This window comes from Muntiacus reevesi, chromosome 1 (genome assembly GCF_963930625.1).
Source record: "Muntiacus reevesi chromosome 1, mMunRee1.1, whole genome shotgun sequence".
Classification (NCBI taxonomy): domain Eukaryota; kingdom Metazoa; phylum Chordata; class Mammalia; order Artiodactyla; family Cervidae; genus Muntiacus; species Muntiacus reevesi.
The window spans coordinates 53,548,674-53,564,709 of record NC_089249.1 but is presented as its reverse complement, the minus strand read 5'-3'; the positions used below and the strand labels follow the sequence as shown (position 1 = coordinate 53,564,709).

General features: G+C 57.0%; 1 protein-coding gene across 2 annotated transcripts in view; it reads left to right on the top strand.

Annotated features, from left to right (window-relative positions):
* TMEM184B (transmembrane protein 184B) overlaps positions 1–16,036 on the top strand; it is a 50,223-nt gene extending 34,187 nt beyond the window's left edge. The window contains exons 4-10 of one of the 2 annotated variants that reach the window (XM_065943754.1): positions 5,294–5,384; positions 5,874–5,949; positions 8,784–8,875; positions 9,688–9,857; positions 10,314–10,508; positions 12,603–12,623; positions 13,672–16,036. In XM_065943754.1, coding sequence (XP_065799826.1) covers positions 5,294–5,384; positions 5,874–5,949; positions 8,784–8,875; positions 9,688–9,857; positions 10,314–10,508; positions 12,603–12,623; positions 13,672–13,913 — 887 coding nt within the window. In that variant the 3' untranslated portion in view covers positions 13,914–16,036. The remainder of the gene's footprint in view (positions 1–5,293; positions 5,385–5,873; positions 5,950–8,783; positions 8,876–9,687; positions 9,858–10,313; positions 10,509–12,602; positions 12,624–13,671) is intronic. The other variant, XM_065943764.1, reaches the window with a different exon arrangement.

Here is a 16,036-nt window from a genome sequence, read left to right as displayed (position 1 = left end):
TGTGGCACTTCAGTTCAGCACATGTGTTTTCATTACTGTTAGCTCATTCTCACATCTCAGTTACCTGGTAGAGTATCTGTCATCATCCCCATGTTTCAAATGTGAAAAAAAACTCACATAGGCTAAAAAATTTTCCCAAATTGTTACCTAGAGAGTAACTGCCAAAGGCCAGACTCTGGTCTGGGTCTCTGAGGTCCAGGAATTGCTCTGTGGCCAAGCTTGGGGAAGGAATACAGGACAAGGTTCTTCCCTGCAAAAGTGTGAGCTCTTGTTAAGGGAAGAGGTTTTAAATGTATGAGAGAAACAAAGAATGATGCTTTTTCCACCCACTTTCCAATTTGGGACGAACTTGGATTCCCGGATTCTGGTCCAAAGTGAAACTTCTTCCCAGGTGGGGAGAGTGCAGTTGAGGACCACCAGCTTGAAGATCACCAAATACAGCTTGAGGACCACCAAAGACTCAACGACCGGTGTGCTGCCAGCAGGACTCATGGGGCTGGTAGTGGCCCTTGCTGGTCACGGCTCTGAGAGAGCCAGGAATCAGAAGAGCTCAACCCATCAGGATAAAGACAGGCAACCAGAAGAAACCAATGAAGACAGGGATCGGAGTCAGCTTTTCTGGTGGCAGGGAGCAGCAGTGAGCAGGAACAGTAAAGGGCAGAAAAGCCACGAGGGAGGAGGAGCTAGGACCATCGCAGTGGCTCAGAATCTGGGGGCAGGTGCTGAGTGAGGACCCTGCCCGCCGGGCTGTATCATATTGCGTCTGTTATTGTCCATGATGACCACCAGTCCACTCAAAAAATGGGAAAGAATGTTCGGGTGCCCCCTGTTTGCTCAGCAGTTGAATCTGGTCTTTTGCCTCTGATTGTGTGCATTTGTCTCTAGTTCATTTAAGATTTGGTGTCTAGAATGGAGATGGAAGTTCCAGGTACCTGACTGTCCAGGGTGAGAGAAAGAGAAAGAGCCCATTCTTTCTCTTATGCTGGATGCTCCTTGTGGGCCCCTCTGGGTCACTTGTGTGTCTGGGGTCTCTCCAGGGAACCAGAATGGGAGCCGTGATCAGAAGCGTGGTCAGGTGAGAACCCCCACTGTTAATCTTTTTTGCTCTTCTGACATTCAGGGCCAGCTTATCTCTGTGTTTGTTCCCTGGCTGTGTGTTGAGCTGTCCATTTTAAACACACATGCTGGAGTGTGGGGGTGGTATTTTGCATGGCTCTGTCATTTCCTAGGAAGGGCATTGATTTTTCCAGATGGTCAGTGGGTCTTGGTGTGGGCTGGTTGAGTCATCTCCAGGAGATTCTGTCTTGTTTCCTTTCTCCAAGATGCATTATCAACTCACTAATGATTCTTTTAACAGAAACCATCAGCAAATCGGGATTTTGCAGACTGTCTGGCCCCAGAGCACTGATCAAAGGTCAAAAATCCGGAATTGGGAGAGATGGATGAAGTTTGGTGATCTCACCAGTTGAATGCAGAGCTGCATATGGACAGAGAACTGGACCACATAATTCAGGAGCGGGCTGACATATGTTGCGACACAGGAAAGGATGTGAGCTCAGGCACCAAGCTCTTCCCAGAAGTGGATTGCAAGATAGCCTAGTTTGTTGGTTCTGAACGGAGGGGCAGAGGAACCTTGGGCCCCTGTGGCCTCTCCCTTGGACTTTGTCTTTGGTGACCGGAAGTCGGATTACCTTGGGGAAGGTGCAGCTTCCCAGCCCGTGAGAGAGAGCACCTTGAGCGCAGGACTGAATGGGGGCCACACCCACAGTCCTCCTCTCTGAGGCTCACCTGGAGCTGTGACCTGTGTCCATCCATTCGTTTCTTCCATGCTGATTGAGTGTGGAAGTGCCAAGCCCTTTGATCGCTGTTAGGGGTGGGCCTCGGGTCCTGCCTGCAAGATGCTCACAAAAGACAGTGGGTAACACTGTACAGTATTTACTGTAAGCCCAGCCTCGTAGATAAGGCATCACACTTTCAGCCCTGAGCCCCATCCTCGCTGCAGCCCCCACCCAGAAGGAGCTGTTAGCCCCGGCTTAGAGATGAGGAAACCGAAGCCCAGAGCACGGAAGAAATTTGCCACACAGCTCCCAAGTGGTGGAACCTAAGTGGTGGAACACACAGGCAGTCTGGCTCCAGGGTCCACGGCTTGCTGGCCGCTTTATGCTGCCTCTTGTACTCGAAGGAGCAGGCAGATCCACAGAGATTGTGGGGTGTGATGTCAGCATGGCGATAAGACGGGACCAGCCAAGGACAAGGTGGCGTCGCAGCTGGGTCTGCCTCTGGGATTTAGCAGAGCGACCTGAATGTATCCCCAAGGGAAGACCTGAGAGATCATGGCATGACGTGGGGATTCCAGAAGAGGTTTTATGTGCATTCCACTCACTTGGCTGTGTATGTAACTACCCAAAATCAGGCTCGTGTAAAACAGCCGTTTATTTTGTCCATGAATACTGCAGGTCAGGAATTTGGACAGGGCACGCTGGGGACAGTTTGGCCCTGCTCCGTGGTACCTGGGCCTGAGCTGGAGAACTTGAAGGCTCAGGGATGGATCATCTGATGTCTGGTTTCCTCGCGTTGCTGGCAGTTGATGCTGGTATCAGCTGGGGGCCTGGGTTCCTGCCACGTGAGCCTGTTCATGTGGACCTTTCACATGGACCAGTGTGGGCTTCCTTTCGGCATGATGGCTGGGTCTAAGGGCAACCATCTCAAAAGAGGATAAACCAGAAGAAGGAGGCCTTTTCTGGGCTTACCTGGTGGCTCAGTGTTAACGATCTGTCTTCCAGTGCAGAGGACGTGGGTTTGATCCCTGATCTGAGAAGATCCCACATGCTTTGGGCAGCTAAACCCACACACCACAACTGTTGAGCCTGTGCTCCAGAGCCTGTGTGCTGCAACAGCTGAAGCCCATGCACCCTAGAGCCCACGCTCCCCAACAAGAGAAGCCACTGCAATGAGAAGCCCACGCGCCGCAACTGGAGAATAGCCCCCCATGCTCGCCGCAACTAGAGAAAAGCGTGCACAACAATGAAGACCCAGCACAGCCGAGAAATAAATTTAAAAAAAATTTATAAGTTGCTGTTTCTAACCACAACATCAGATGTCAAAAAGCTTTGCTTCTGCTATGGTCTCCCCGGTTCACCCAGATTCTAGAAGAGGGAAGAAAACCCCCCCATCTCTCAGCAGAGGAGTGTCAATGTCAGGGGATGTGGCTGCCTTTGGAAAAATACCATTGACTACAGTATAGCTGGACCGATTGGAAGAGACACATTCACTCCTCTTGGCCTTATATGGTTTTGGATAAAACCATATTAGTAGACTGACATCAGATTTGGCTTGATGCTCCTCACCTCCTGCCTTCAGATGCCCAAAGTTCCTGTCCGTGGAAAGGGATCTGGAGGCCAGTCAGTGGAGATTCCCGCCACATGCAGGGCACTGAGCCTTGTCAGGGGACAGTGGGCCCCCAGGGAAGGCAGACAGATAAAGAGCTGTGACCGCCGACGCTGAGAGTGCCAGCCACTCTCATGAGCATCTTGCATATGCACAGAAACCCCACCACCTCCTAACTTGATAGGGGCTCTTTTTGCCCCTATTTAACAGATGAGAAAACTGAGCTACAGAGAGGTACCCAGCAGAGCCGCGCTGTGAACCCTCTGCTGTGTGTCTCTAGGGGGATAGTCACAGCACAGGCGGCCAGTGCTGTGGGTCCTGTTTATACAGGGCGCCACCTGGGCCCCTGTTTCTCAGCCCCAGACATGAACCCCTAGTAGTTAGACCAACCAACTACTGTTAGTTAGCCGTTAGACCAACAGCCCTTTGCAAGTTGCTAAAGGCCAACTTTTACCTACAGTCGTATGGCCAGGATCTGCTGTGCTCCAATTCCAGGTAGTCAAGCGTCTACGTTAGTCTATGGGCAAGGGCTGGGCCCATGCTGATCCCAGTTGGTGATCACACTCCAGGGGGGAACGACTGCCTGGTATCGGCGAATCAGCAGGTTCCATGGATGTGGGATGCACAGGACCCCGTGGTGGTGGCCAGGGACTTCTCAGGGAGGGTGATGTCTGACGGGTTGACAGTTCCAGGAGTGCAGAGGGCAGGGCGCAGGCAGTGGGACCCTTGAGGGCAGAAGCACGAAGGGCATAAGACCCTGCTGAGGGGAAGGGGGCACCTTGTGTTGCTGGGAAGGAAGTGTGAGGGGTGGGCAGGAACCAGGCCACCTGTTGAGAGACCTTGAACTGAGCCTGGGGCCTGCTCTGGGAGCCTTGAAGGCCTTTCTGCTGCACGCAGATGGCGGGTCAGATGAGAAGGGGCCTGCTGGCTGCAGGGCCCGTGGTGCGTCTTCCTAGATCTTCTTATCCCCTGACCCCGCCTTGACCCTCCCCTTGGCCTCACTCCTCTGCCGGACGCCTGTCCTGTTCCCCTGCCCCGGGCCCCTGGTCTGCCTCCTGCACCTTTCCTCCCTGCGTCCTCCTCTCTGTGCCATGGCTTCCAGCATGTCCTGGTACTTCTAGCACCCTGCAGGCAGCAGCCTTCATTTGCTGACCTCTCAGAAGTCCTCTGACCAGGAGACCAATTACAACGTAGTGCCGTATTTATAGCACTCATAGCATACTTCTGCTGTGCCCCCGTTGGTGGCTGTTGCAGATTTTATATCTTTGTGGGCGATGTCAAGCTGTGTCCTGATTCAGAACGCGCTGGCCCAGCTTCCCGAAACATTTGCACTGTATTTTGGGCACCTCATACGTTTCGTTGTAGCTTACCATGCTATAGGCTAAGATGCTGCTACATGCTGATGAATGCATAAGGGTTCTTTCTGTCTCATTCTTGCTGAGAATTTCTCCTGAGATCCTTCTGGGGAATGTTTAATTGCTGCTTGGTCATAAAACTGTGATCCGTAACACAGAAACAGAAAAGTACATAAAACTAGTAAACAATTATAAGACCAAAACCCAGAATGTATACCCTTCCAGCTCTCCAAACCCCCAGCCTGCCTGTCCAACTCGGCCCTCACAATCCTGCATTTGTTGGTAATCACGTTCTTGCCTTTCTTTATGGTATGACGAGCAGCGTCTGTGAACAGCATGGTTTAGCTGGGCCTGAGTTTGATTATACATGTGGAATATCCACTGTGGGTTCTTACATTCCTGAGGTCCCCCCCCACCCACTTCCAGTCCTCCCCACCTCCAGTCTCTGCCTGTGACTGTGGTTCATTCACTTTCGTTGCTGTTTAGAATTCCACCATCTGTTTATCCGTTCTGTTGATCTGAGTGGTTTTCTCTGGACTTTGTTTTCACAGCCTTGGTCATCTATAATTTCTTGAGCCTGTGCTATGAATACCTCGGGGGGGAAAGTTCCATCATGTCAGAGATCAGAGGGAAGCCCATCGAGTGAGTATGAAGTACCCCGGAGCCCTCCACACCACCCTGTTTCCTGGGCCTGACGTTCTCTGAGCCGTCCTAGCATCAGCCAGTCACACAGACCATCTCTGCCTGTGACCTTGACCTACTCTGCCTCTCTTGCACCTCCTGAGCAAGGTCATTCATTGGGACTCTGGGGAGGGCCTGCCTGGCTCTTTCTCCTTCTCTCTCTTCCTGTCCTTTGCTGTTTGCCCATTTTTTCCCTCTTGCAGTTTTCACATTCAATGCCTTTCAGGTTGATTTGTCATCCCAAGGGTTCCTGCTGCATATGCTGTGTCTCCCCCAGTGCTTGGCCTCAGGCTCAAAGACTGCCCAGGATCTGAGCCTGATCCCCGCCCTGCCCCGCTCTACCCGGCTTGTCAGGGTGTGAAGGAGAGTGAGGGTGGCCTGCCCCGCCCTGCTTTCCTGAGTCCCGGCTCTTTCTTTGCTCACCAGCCCTTCTCCGCTCGTCTCTTCCAGGTCCAGCTGTATGTATGGCACCTGCTGCCTCTGGGGAAAGACTTACTCCATCGGGTTCCTACGGTTCTGCAAGCAGGTGGGTACCCCCTACAACTGCCCTGGTCACGAGTTGCAGGCCGGGGACCAGGAGCCTGGGTCTGTGCCCTGGAGCGGCAACTGCAGGAACCAGGCTGCCCCTGGATGACCGGGCGGCAGAGGCAGGTGTCAGGCCAGGAGGACCCTGCTCCAGGCCACCAGTGGGGTTCCCATTTCCTGCGAGGCAGCCACTCCCCGACCTGTTAGGGATGCGCGAGCACTGGCGGGTTGTCCTCAGAGGAACATTAGCAGGTGCCCCAGGGGTGTCTGATGCAGCCCCTGAGCAGGAAGTGGTCCCAGATGCTTGCTCACTTCATCCAAGTTTCAGGGTGTGTGTGAGAGTCCGAGGAAGTGCATGGCGATTCTAGAATCTCAGTGTGAAAATTTATCAGCTGTGGCTAGAGCCAGGAGGGTTTCTGCATTGAGGAACATGATAGAACAGACCTGCGCAGCCTCTGGTTCTTTCCCTAATTTCCCACTTGGCAGGTGGCCCCGCAGCTTCCAGTTTCCAGATCCGCCCTCCCAGTGGTCTCCAGTGGCCTGGGAGGAGGCAGAGTGGTGTTGTGCTCAAGTGCCTGATCTGGGTCTCTGACCGTCTGAGTTTGAATTCTGGCTTCTCCTCTTGACTTTGTGACTTTGGCTAAATTATGAAACCTCTCTGAACCTTGGTTTCCTCTTCTCTGAAATGAGCATAATGATACTTAACCTCAAGGAATGGTTTGAGGAACAGATGAAGGAAAGCCCTGGCTCTGAGCCTGCCATCCCATGCTCAGGAGGGTCTCAGGCACTGTGTCCCGCTGTCAGGACCCTGGCTTCATCTCCACAGGGCCCGTCAGCCCATCCAGCATCGTGCAGCGTCATCTTGGGAGATGAAACCCGGGTCTTGGGAAGTGAAACCCACAGCCCATCCCCAGACCTGCTGGAGGCTGGCTTCTCTGCTCCCTCCTGGGCGCGGCCACGCCCCGTGCACAGCCCTGCCCACAAAGCCCTGCTTGGACAGCCAGTCTCCAGTTCTTCCAGATCTTCCTTCCCTCGGGTGTTTCTAAATTCAAAACCTCCCCACGGGACCTGCAGGGAAAGAGTTCACACTGTCCCGGCTTCAGGGTGGGGCCTCTCAGAGCCTTTGTTTACTGGTGCCGGCCCAGCTGTGACTCTCTGCCTTCTTCTTGGAGTGTACGAAGTGTTGACCCCAGATCACTAGCTTGGTTGCCTTGTTGGAAATTACTCCCCAGCCTTTGGGCTCGGGTGTTCCGCTGCTGGTCCTGGAGGTGGCGGGGACAGGTTGTCAAAGAGAACTAAAGAAACTGCTCCCCCTTTCCCCTTGGAGAGAGGACACCGCGGCTTTGTCATCAGGGCCCCCGTCTGGGTCTGAGTCTTTTGCCGCTTCAGTCAATCCCCCCATGCCTTAGTTTCCTTATCTGTACCCTGGGGGTGATGACAGACTTACATCATGGGGCTGTCCTGAGCACTGCGTGAGCTGAGCCAGGGCAGCACCAGCGCTTATTTGAGACACGCTGCTGACCCTCTCCAAAGGTGCTGGTCCCGCCTCCTCGAGGGGGTGGGAGCAGGGGGGTTTGTGGGCATCACCCATCTAACCCTATCATGCGCGCCTCTGCTCTTGGCAGCCATGCAGCTCAACTCACTCTGGGCTCCCCTGCAAACCTTACTCGAGCCACTTTCAGGTCAGAAACTTCGGGTTCCATAGATTACTTTCTCTGCACTGGGGCCTTGCCCCATTTGGAACCACACTAGCTTAGCCTTTCAAAGCTAATCCTACCTCCCCAAGTAGGACCTTGTGGCAGACATTTATTGGGTTTCTAGAGAGTGGTGAAGTGAAAGTTGCTCCATTGTGTCCAACTCTTTGCGACCCTGTGGACTGTACCATCCATGGGATTCTTCTGGCCAGGATACTGAAGTGGGTAGTCTTTCCCTTCTCCAGGGCATCTTCCCAACCCAGGGATCGAACCCAGGTCTCCCGCATTGAAGGCAGATTCTTTACCAACTTCTTGGTGCTTCTCATGATTACATGAGCACCGCAGTTCCCTTGGCATTTACCGGGGCCTCTGGAGGGACTTGTGGAAACCCAGCTGAGGGCTCCTTTTGGTGGCAGAGGCCTCTGCTGAGTGCTCAGAGGCGGGAGACCTCCAAGGGCAGCCTGTGTGGCCTTGTGCTTCAGACCCTGCACAGCTGCAGTGGGCTGGTCACAACCATCCTTCACGCACAGCCACTCAGAGGCTGAGTGACTGCCCCCTCGAGCTTCCACAGCAGGTAGTTGATGAGGCCAGAATTCAGACTCATGTCGGGACTCCAGGCCTTTCTTGGGCTTTGGGCTACTTCCTATTTTGGGGTCATCTCCATCGCCAGTAAAACCCCAGCTCAACATAAATCCTAGACCCAGTCCTAGAGCATGGGACCAAGGGCCAGACCTGGAGTGGACAAGGAGGCCCTCACCCACCCAGGGTGGGAGGCCTGCTCCCCACGGCCACCCGCACACCAGCACTTAACCCATCGCCCTTGTCTGCTGTCTGCCCCTGTGCTGAGCTCATGCCCCTGGCTGCCCCCTCTGCCAGTCCTCTCGTCTCTAGCGTGTTCAGTGGTCTCTCCTATGGAATCTGTCTCTGTGTCGCCTCCATTCTTCCTGCACATCCTCCCATCTTCGCGTGCAGCCGCATCGCCCTATTACTGTCTCATGTTCTCTGCAGACAGCAGTTCTCCTGGGGGCAGAACAGTGGGCCTCTCCCATCCCTGGCTTCTGGCACCAGCCCAGCTGGCCTGAGGAGGTGCTTCTTCCCTGGGCTCTGTGCTCAGCCTTGACTCTTGCCTTCTCCCCAATAGGCCACCCTGCAGTTCTGCGTGGTGAAGCCGCTCATGGCCGTCAGCACCGTGGTCCTCCAGGCCTTCGGCAAGTACCGGGATGGTGACTTTGAGTAAGTGGCGGGTCCCCCGCTCCGAGGTGCGTATGGGGAGGAGTGGGCGGCTCTGCCCAGAGGCTCAGGCTCTGGCTGAGAGAAGGGGTGGCTGCAGACTGGCCCCATGCCTGTGTCTGTCATCCAAGTGGAGGGCAAGCCTGACCCCATCCGTCCTCATGCCTCCCTGCACCCCTGAGTTCAGGGCCGGAGCCTGGTAGTGGCGCCATCACACTTGGCCCTGCCTCTGACAGAGGCGCGTCTGTCACCTTCAGGCCACAGAGTGGGGCCCCTGGGGGAAGGGGGGCAAGAAGGGACAGTGACCATTCCCAGGGAGGGGACGAGAGAGCCAGATCCCTGAGAGCCCTGGCTCAAGTCTCTTCTGCATGGATTGACACACACCCCACTTGAGGGTTTCGTGAGCATGACCGTGTGTCTAGGCCCTGAGCTTGCACACACACCCCCTGTAGCCCCGCACGACCCTGTAGTCCCCGGGGGTAGATGAGCAAACAGGCTCAGAGGGAACGTAACGTGGCTCAAGTGAAAAGAGCCAAGCCAGGTTTTGTCCCTTGGACTATCAGGCTGAGGCCCTGCCCCCGAGGCCGCCTGGAGACCTCTGCCAGGAGCGTGGGCACTGGAGCTGCAGGTGGCAAGGCTCACTGGTGCCCTGCCCCCAGTGTTCTGACCACTTCTATTAGTGGCTTGGGGAGCACAGCTCAGGGAGCCTTCTGAGAGCTGTGCAGAGGGGCATGCGGGCAGGGCCAAGGGGGACGGAGGCCCCTTGTCGCTCAGAAGGGTCTGTTCAAGCCCGAGAATGTCCCCGGTTCCCGCAGCGTCACCAGCGGCTACCTCTACGTGACCATCATCTACAACATCTCCGTCAGCCTGGCCCTCTATGCCCTCTTCCTCTTCTACTTTGCCACCCGAGAGCTGCTCAGCCCTTACAGCCCTGTCCTCAAGTTCTTCATGGTCAAGTCTGTCATCTTTCTTTCCTTCTGGCAAGGTGAGCCTCCTCCCGGTCCCTGTGAGGCCAGCCTGTGCCTCCCTGTCCCCTCAGCCTCATCCTCTGCCACCTGCTCACCATCCCCAGTGCCCCAAGGGTCCAGGCCGCCGGGTGTCCGTGGGTGATCCTGGCCGGAGCTCAAAGGAACCTCTGTCCATTGAGCACCTATGGGTCATGAAGTCTGGGCCCCCAAGGGCCTTTCACTGGAGCCAGCTTTGGCGGGATTGCTTCCTGGACAGGGGGATCTCAGGGTGGGTGTTCAGCCAGGACTTTGGGGGTAGTTTCCTCAAGGCTCTGGCTTGTGTCAGCACCCCCACCCAATAGGAGCATCCGTGCACCCTGCTTTCATCCTCCCGGGGGAGTGTGGCACCGGGGCGCTATGTGGAAGGAAAAGGAGAAGGGGATCCTGTTTTGGGCTCAACAGCCATGGCACTCCTTCCACACCTCTCTTTCCAGGCATGCTCCTGGCCATCCTGGAGAAGTGTGGGGCCATCCCCAAGATCCACTCGGCCCGCGTGTCGGTGGGTGAGGGCACCGTGGCTGCTGGCTACCAGGACTTCATCATCTGCGTGGAGATGTTCTTTGCAGCTCTGGCCCTGCGGCATGCCTTCACCTACAAGGTCTATGCTGACAAGAGGCTGGATGCACAAGGTATGAGCCAGGGTCCTAGAGTTAACCCCCAACCCCCTACCAGCCGGAAGAGTGCTTCCCTGCCCTGCGCCTCGGCCCCTCCTGCCTCCCAGGGTCCTTTTGGTATTGACGGATCAGGAGGTCAGGAGGGGACCCTCAGTGTAGGAAAGGGGCCACCGAGGTCCAGGCACCCCTGCCCCCAGTTACAAGGGGTCGGTGGGGGTGGGGACTGGTCCTGGAAGCTAGACACCCCCCCTGCCCCCACCCTGGTCTCTTGCATCAGGTCTGGAGTATGGAGACCCTGAGATGATAAAGCACAATATCCCCATGGGAAGGTCAGGACAGAGACCCTGGGATAAATAGTTTCCTTCGGTTCCTGGTATCGAACAGCGTTATACATTTTGTCCTGTAATTTCCTTGTCTCTAAAACTTTCTTTTTTCAACCTGATTACTTCCAAGAAAAAGAGTCAGATGGTAATAGCTTTTAACAGCTTTCTTTTTACACCTGCTAATCTTCTCTTTGTTAGAATAGCGGTTGGCAACCCCAGTTGTATATTAAGATGCCCTGGAGACTCTTAAAATGCTGTCCAGGCCCCACCCGCAGAGATTCTGCAGTAGTTAGCCTCAGTTTGGGCCCGGCAGGATGTGCCAACAGCTCCCCAGGCAATTCTAACATGCTCTCAGGAGAAGCAGGGGCTGGGAGCTGCCTCTGGCTGCTACTGGGCAGAGAGGGGAGGCTCAGGGTGACGAGGAAGAAGAGGCTGCCAATTCCTCAACCAACTCGCCCCTCAAGGAGGTGGGAGGGCTTGGGGAGGAGGAAGCTGCCTGGTCTAACACATCTACCCACGGGGTTGGTTGCTGCCAGCTCCTTGCATGTGTGGCTGAAGACCCAGGGCCCACTTGCCCAGGCCCACCACCTGTGCCCGCCGTAGGCTCCCTGGACATGCTGAACTGAGTGCAGAAGCACTGGCCTGGCCTGTGCAGGGCTCCTCAGGGGCCCCCCTCCCACCCTACTTGTCTTGTGCTTTCCCTGGTTGAGAAAGGGCCTTAAAAACCTGGGGCTGCTGTAGGTGTGTGGACTGAATCGCCTCCAGGCCTCTCAATTCCTGGGCATCTGACCACGTTCACCCAACACACTTGCTGCCTGGGCACTCTCCATCTTTTTTCCGGTTTGGATTCTACACTTCGTGCCAGGGGGGCTGTGCTGGCCAGGGCTCACCACTGCTGGCTGGCGTCCCACCCACCTCACACCAGTTGGAAGAGATGTGGCCAGCACCCTCCCAGTGTCGAGGGCGATGTCCCTGGGACCTGGTCATCCTGGTGCCTGGAGCCTGAGGCCGTGGCCGAGGACCCTTTCTAGACCATTAAGGTCTAACATGGTTTAAGGCTCCGCTTCTGCAGTGGTGGCCCTCCCCACAGAGGCTGTCCGCAGTCACCTGGGCTGTCTTTTCGCCCACTGCCCCAAGACACATCCACCCCCAGCCAGAAACAGCGTGGCCAGGCATCCGGCTCTAGCAAGGACCCCGGCCCAGCCCGGGGAAGCTGCCACATGCCCTTGCCCACCACTGTGCGGATCCTTGGCCGGTTGTCCACCTGTTAACCACAGCGCCTGGCCTCTCTCAGCCCCCATCAGAGTTGGGTGCAAAGCCGACTCTGCGGTGTGGTCTGTACCTGTCAAGCGCCCCCTCCTCCACGCCCCGTCTATGAAGTGTTGCAAAGTTGGCAATGCATGTAACACAGGCTCAGGATTTCTAGCCAAGCGTGAAGAGAAGTGGGGTGGGTGGGTCCCTCCTTAGGTGCTGAGGTTGAACTCTGACCAGCATCCTGGGTGTCCACTCTTTGTCCCCCAGCAGAAGAAAGCCTGAGCCCTGAAGGAGGAGTCTCCTAGATGGACAGAACTGCCCCCTGCCCAGGCCTGGAGGGGCAGTGGGGCCACCTGAGTGCCAGCTGGGGGCAGGGGACGGGACCTGGGGTGGGGTGGGCAGCGTACGCGGTGAGGTGCCAGCCTCGGTGGTGGGCATGAGGTGTTCACTCAGCTGTCTCTTGTCTTCTGTTTCTCTGGCTCCCCTCCCTCTCCCCCTGCCCTGCTTTTGCCCCGGGTTTGGCCTCGGGCAGTGCCGACATACGGCCCTTACGGTAGGTTCCACTGTCAGTCTGTACGTCTGTCCTGCACGCCGGTCCTGGTCCCCGTCACCAGCATGAGTCTCCCTGGCTCCTTCTCTGTGTCCCCGTCTCCTCCCGCACAAGCACCCCTGGGCACAGAGAGCGCCTGCCAAGGGCTGCCCTCCGTAGAGCTTGCCTGCTTCATCCTGTCTCTCATTGTTCTGGAACATGCCCTGTGCATTCTGGGGGCACAGCGCTTGTTGATGGGAAACTGGGGCATTTAGTTCTGTTCTGTGGCAGAGAACGCCAAGGGGGAAAGGGCACGAGAATTTGGGACTGGGGTCAGAGTGGGGCTCGCCCCTTACGTCTCAGTGTGGGGGCCTGGGCCATCTCTGCCCCCGCTCCCTCCCTGAGCCCTTGAGGACAGTGTTAGGGAATTAGGAGGAAGGAATATAGAACCCGCCTGCCAATGCAGGAGACATAAGAGATGCAGATTCGATCCCTGGTCAGGAAGATCCCCTGGAGAAGGAAATGGCCACCCACTCCAGTAATCTTGCCTGGGAAATCCCATGGACAGAGGAGCTTGGCGGGCTATAGTCCATGGGGTCGCAAAGAGTCAGACACGACTGAGCGATCGAGCACCTCAGGACAGGGGCCGTGCCGTGTCAGAGTGAAGATGTCTGCTCTGCTGTGGGTCCAGGCCCCTGTCCGCTTGTTCGGATGGAGCAGGCCCCTGGTCTGCTCTCCAGAGTGAAGGAGAGCATCCCACAGGCCTGGGCCCTCTCCCCCCACTCCCTGGGGTCCTTGGGCTCATGCCTGAAGCACCCCAGTCTCCACCCCAGCTCCCTTCCCTGCTCCCAGACCCCCCCTGCCCCCCGTGGCTCTTGACTATCTCCCTTTGGGGTGCACTGCAGCCAAAGGAGCCGTCCCTTTGCTTGTCCCTTCTCATGTCGGGGACCCTGTTCTCCGTCCCAAGAGGGGTTGGTTGGATGACACACACTTGGGACCAGGGGCGGAGGCCCAGCTGCCTTGCACCCCACTGCCTGGACCCCTCACCCCGCCTCCCGCCTCCTCCCCGCAGGCCGCTGTGCCCCCATGAAGAGCATCTCCAGCAGCCTCAAGGAGACCATGAACCCCCATGACATCGTGCAGGACGCCATCCACAACTTCTCGCCTGCCTACCAGCAGTACACGCAGCAGTCCACCCTGGAGCCTGGGCCGACCTGGCGCGGGGCCGCCCATGGCCTCTCCCGCTCCCACAGCCTCAGCGGCGGCCGCGACAACGAGAAGACGCTCCTGCTCAGCTCTGACGACGAGTTCTAGGGGCAGCTGCTGCTGGCAGGGGGACGGACCGGCCCCTTGACCCAGGGCAGGGTGTGCCCCGCCTCCGGCCTCACCTCCAGGCAGGGAGGCCGGCTGGCACAGCCTTGGCATCGCCCTTTAATTTATTGGACCAGAAACACTCACATATCGCTTCAAGAGGAACAGCCCGACACCGCCGTCTGCCCAGGGAACAGCCCAGGCTCACCCAGGAGCCTTCAGGAATATTTATACAAGGCCACGGCTCTGCCGCCTGGACCACGGGGAGAGGATGGTGGGAGCAACTCCCCGTGCCCCTGCGGCTTGTCCTGTGAGGACCAGCCGTGCCCAGGCCCCGATGCCTGTGTTGTGGACCAGCGGCTGCCGTCTTCTCAGCCCCTCACCTCCCCCCCCCCCGCCCCCCGCCACCAGACGTAAATCCCTCCCCCAAACACCGTGCAATACTCTCCCCCCAGGGCTCCCACCTGCTCCCAACCCTGCTCCCCTGGTCCCATGCTAGATTAGCCTCACCTGGGTGGGAGGAGGGGGCATGGATGCTCTCTGCGGATCCTCCTCCCGACCCAGGCCTGCCTGGCATGCTGCAGGGATCAGAGCCAGACACCAAGAGCCATGGGTCCCACCTCGGAGGGCGCCTGGGCGTCCTCCGGGGCTGCCCCTTCTGCCTGCCTCACACCCCTTTCCGTGGGCCTGCTGAGGAGCCAGCAGTGCACACTGCCCTCCCACGAGGGGTCCTTCTTGAGAGCATCTTGAGCAGAGCCCTTGCATCCCAGCTACTCAAAGGGTCGGGGGCTCCCAGCCCTCCTTCCTCTGCTGGATCCTCGTCTCTCCCTGGGGCTCCTCCCTCCTGTTTCACGGGGAGGGCCTGGCCTCTGCATTGCAGACCAGCTTCCGGAGGAGGAGCACAGGCGGGAGGGATGGGGCGTGCGGTGGGGAGCCCAGAGTTGGGGGACTCCTCTCTCTGGCCCCATATCCACACAGGGCCTGGTGTCCTGCCTCATCTGGCCCCACGGCCCATCTCTTCTGTGCCTTAGTCACATATGAAAGCCCCCCACCGCCCCTGCCCCCGGCTATCAGTCTGACCCAGACACTCCGTGGGGGGCTCCCTGTTAAGCTGCTGGCACTCCCTGGATCCTGTAGTGCAGGGCCAAGTACCCTTGGACAGGCCTCAGGGGTGGCCAGAACCACCAGTCCCCTCCCTTCCCCCACCTCCACGCCCACATGCATGGAGCCTCCCAGGGCTGGAGCCCCCAGGCAGGCCAGGCTTCCACTGGCCACTGTCTTTGGAGGAGCCTCGTGATAATGGGACACAATGCATGTTCATTCAGGCAGAGCGTTCCCGTCACATGAAACCCAGAGAGCAAGTGGGTGTGGGCTGCACCAGCCTGGAGGAGGGGAAGGGGAAGGGGGCCCGACCCTGAGGGACCTTGGCATCTCTTAACCTTTTGGCCACTCCTGGACTGAACCGCGCCAAGGTCGGGCAAGGGGCTCCATCCCAGGAGTCTTCCCCTGCCTCCTTTGGCGACCAAGCCAGCACTGGGGTTGGGGGGCACAGAGGCTGGCTCGTGGGCCCCATTGGATGGGCCTGGCCAGCTGGTACCGAGCTGTGCAGGAAGGGGCGGGCTGTCCATGGAGAATCTCTGGGCTGCCCCTGTCATTTGCTTTCATGAATTTGATTCTCCTTCCAGGCCAAAGTGTGCTGCTGACCCCCTGTCCCCCACCCCTGTCTTTGCCTGTTCTGGCCCCTGGCCACTTGCACGGTGGACGGGAGGTGCTCCGTGGCAGGGAGCTAGCAGTCCTCGGGGAGATGGGGGCTGGGAATGTGTGCCCAACCACTCCACCCCTCCTTCCTAGGATGTGTAACCTACCTTGTCTTTTAATTTTTTTTTTAATTTTTTTTTTCCCAATAGAGTAGCTCTTTGTACATAAAAAATACTTGAAAAATTAATTGTATGATGTATGAGAAGACAGAGTCCCCTAGTTTTGTATCTCGTGTATGACTGCCATGAGTTCCACCAGAAAGCCGCTCTATTTTGGTCTCTGTGACATTTTAAATGCGTGACAGAAGTGAGCAAATACAGTGAGAAAGAAATATATATATGAGATAATATAGATTGTATTGAAATCTC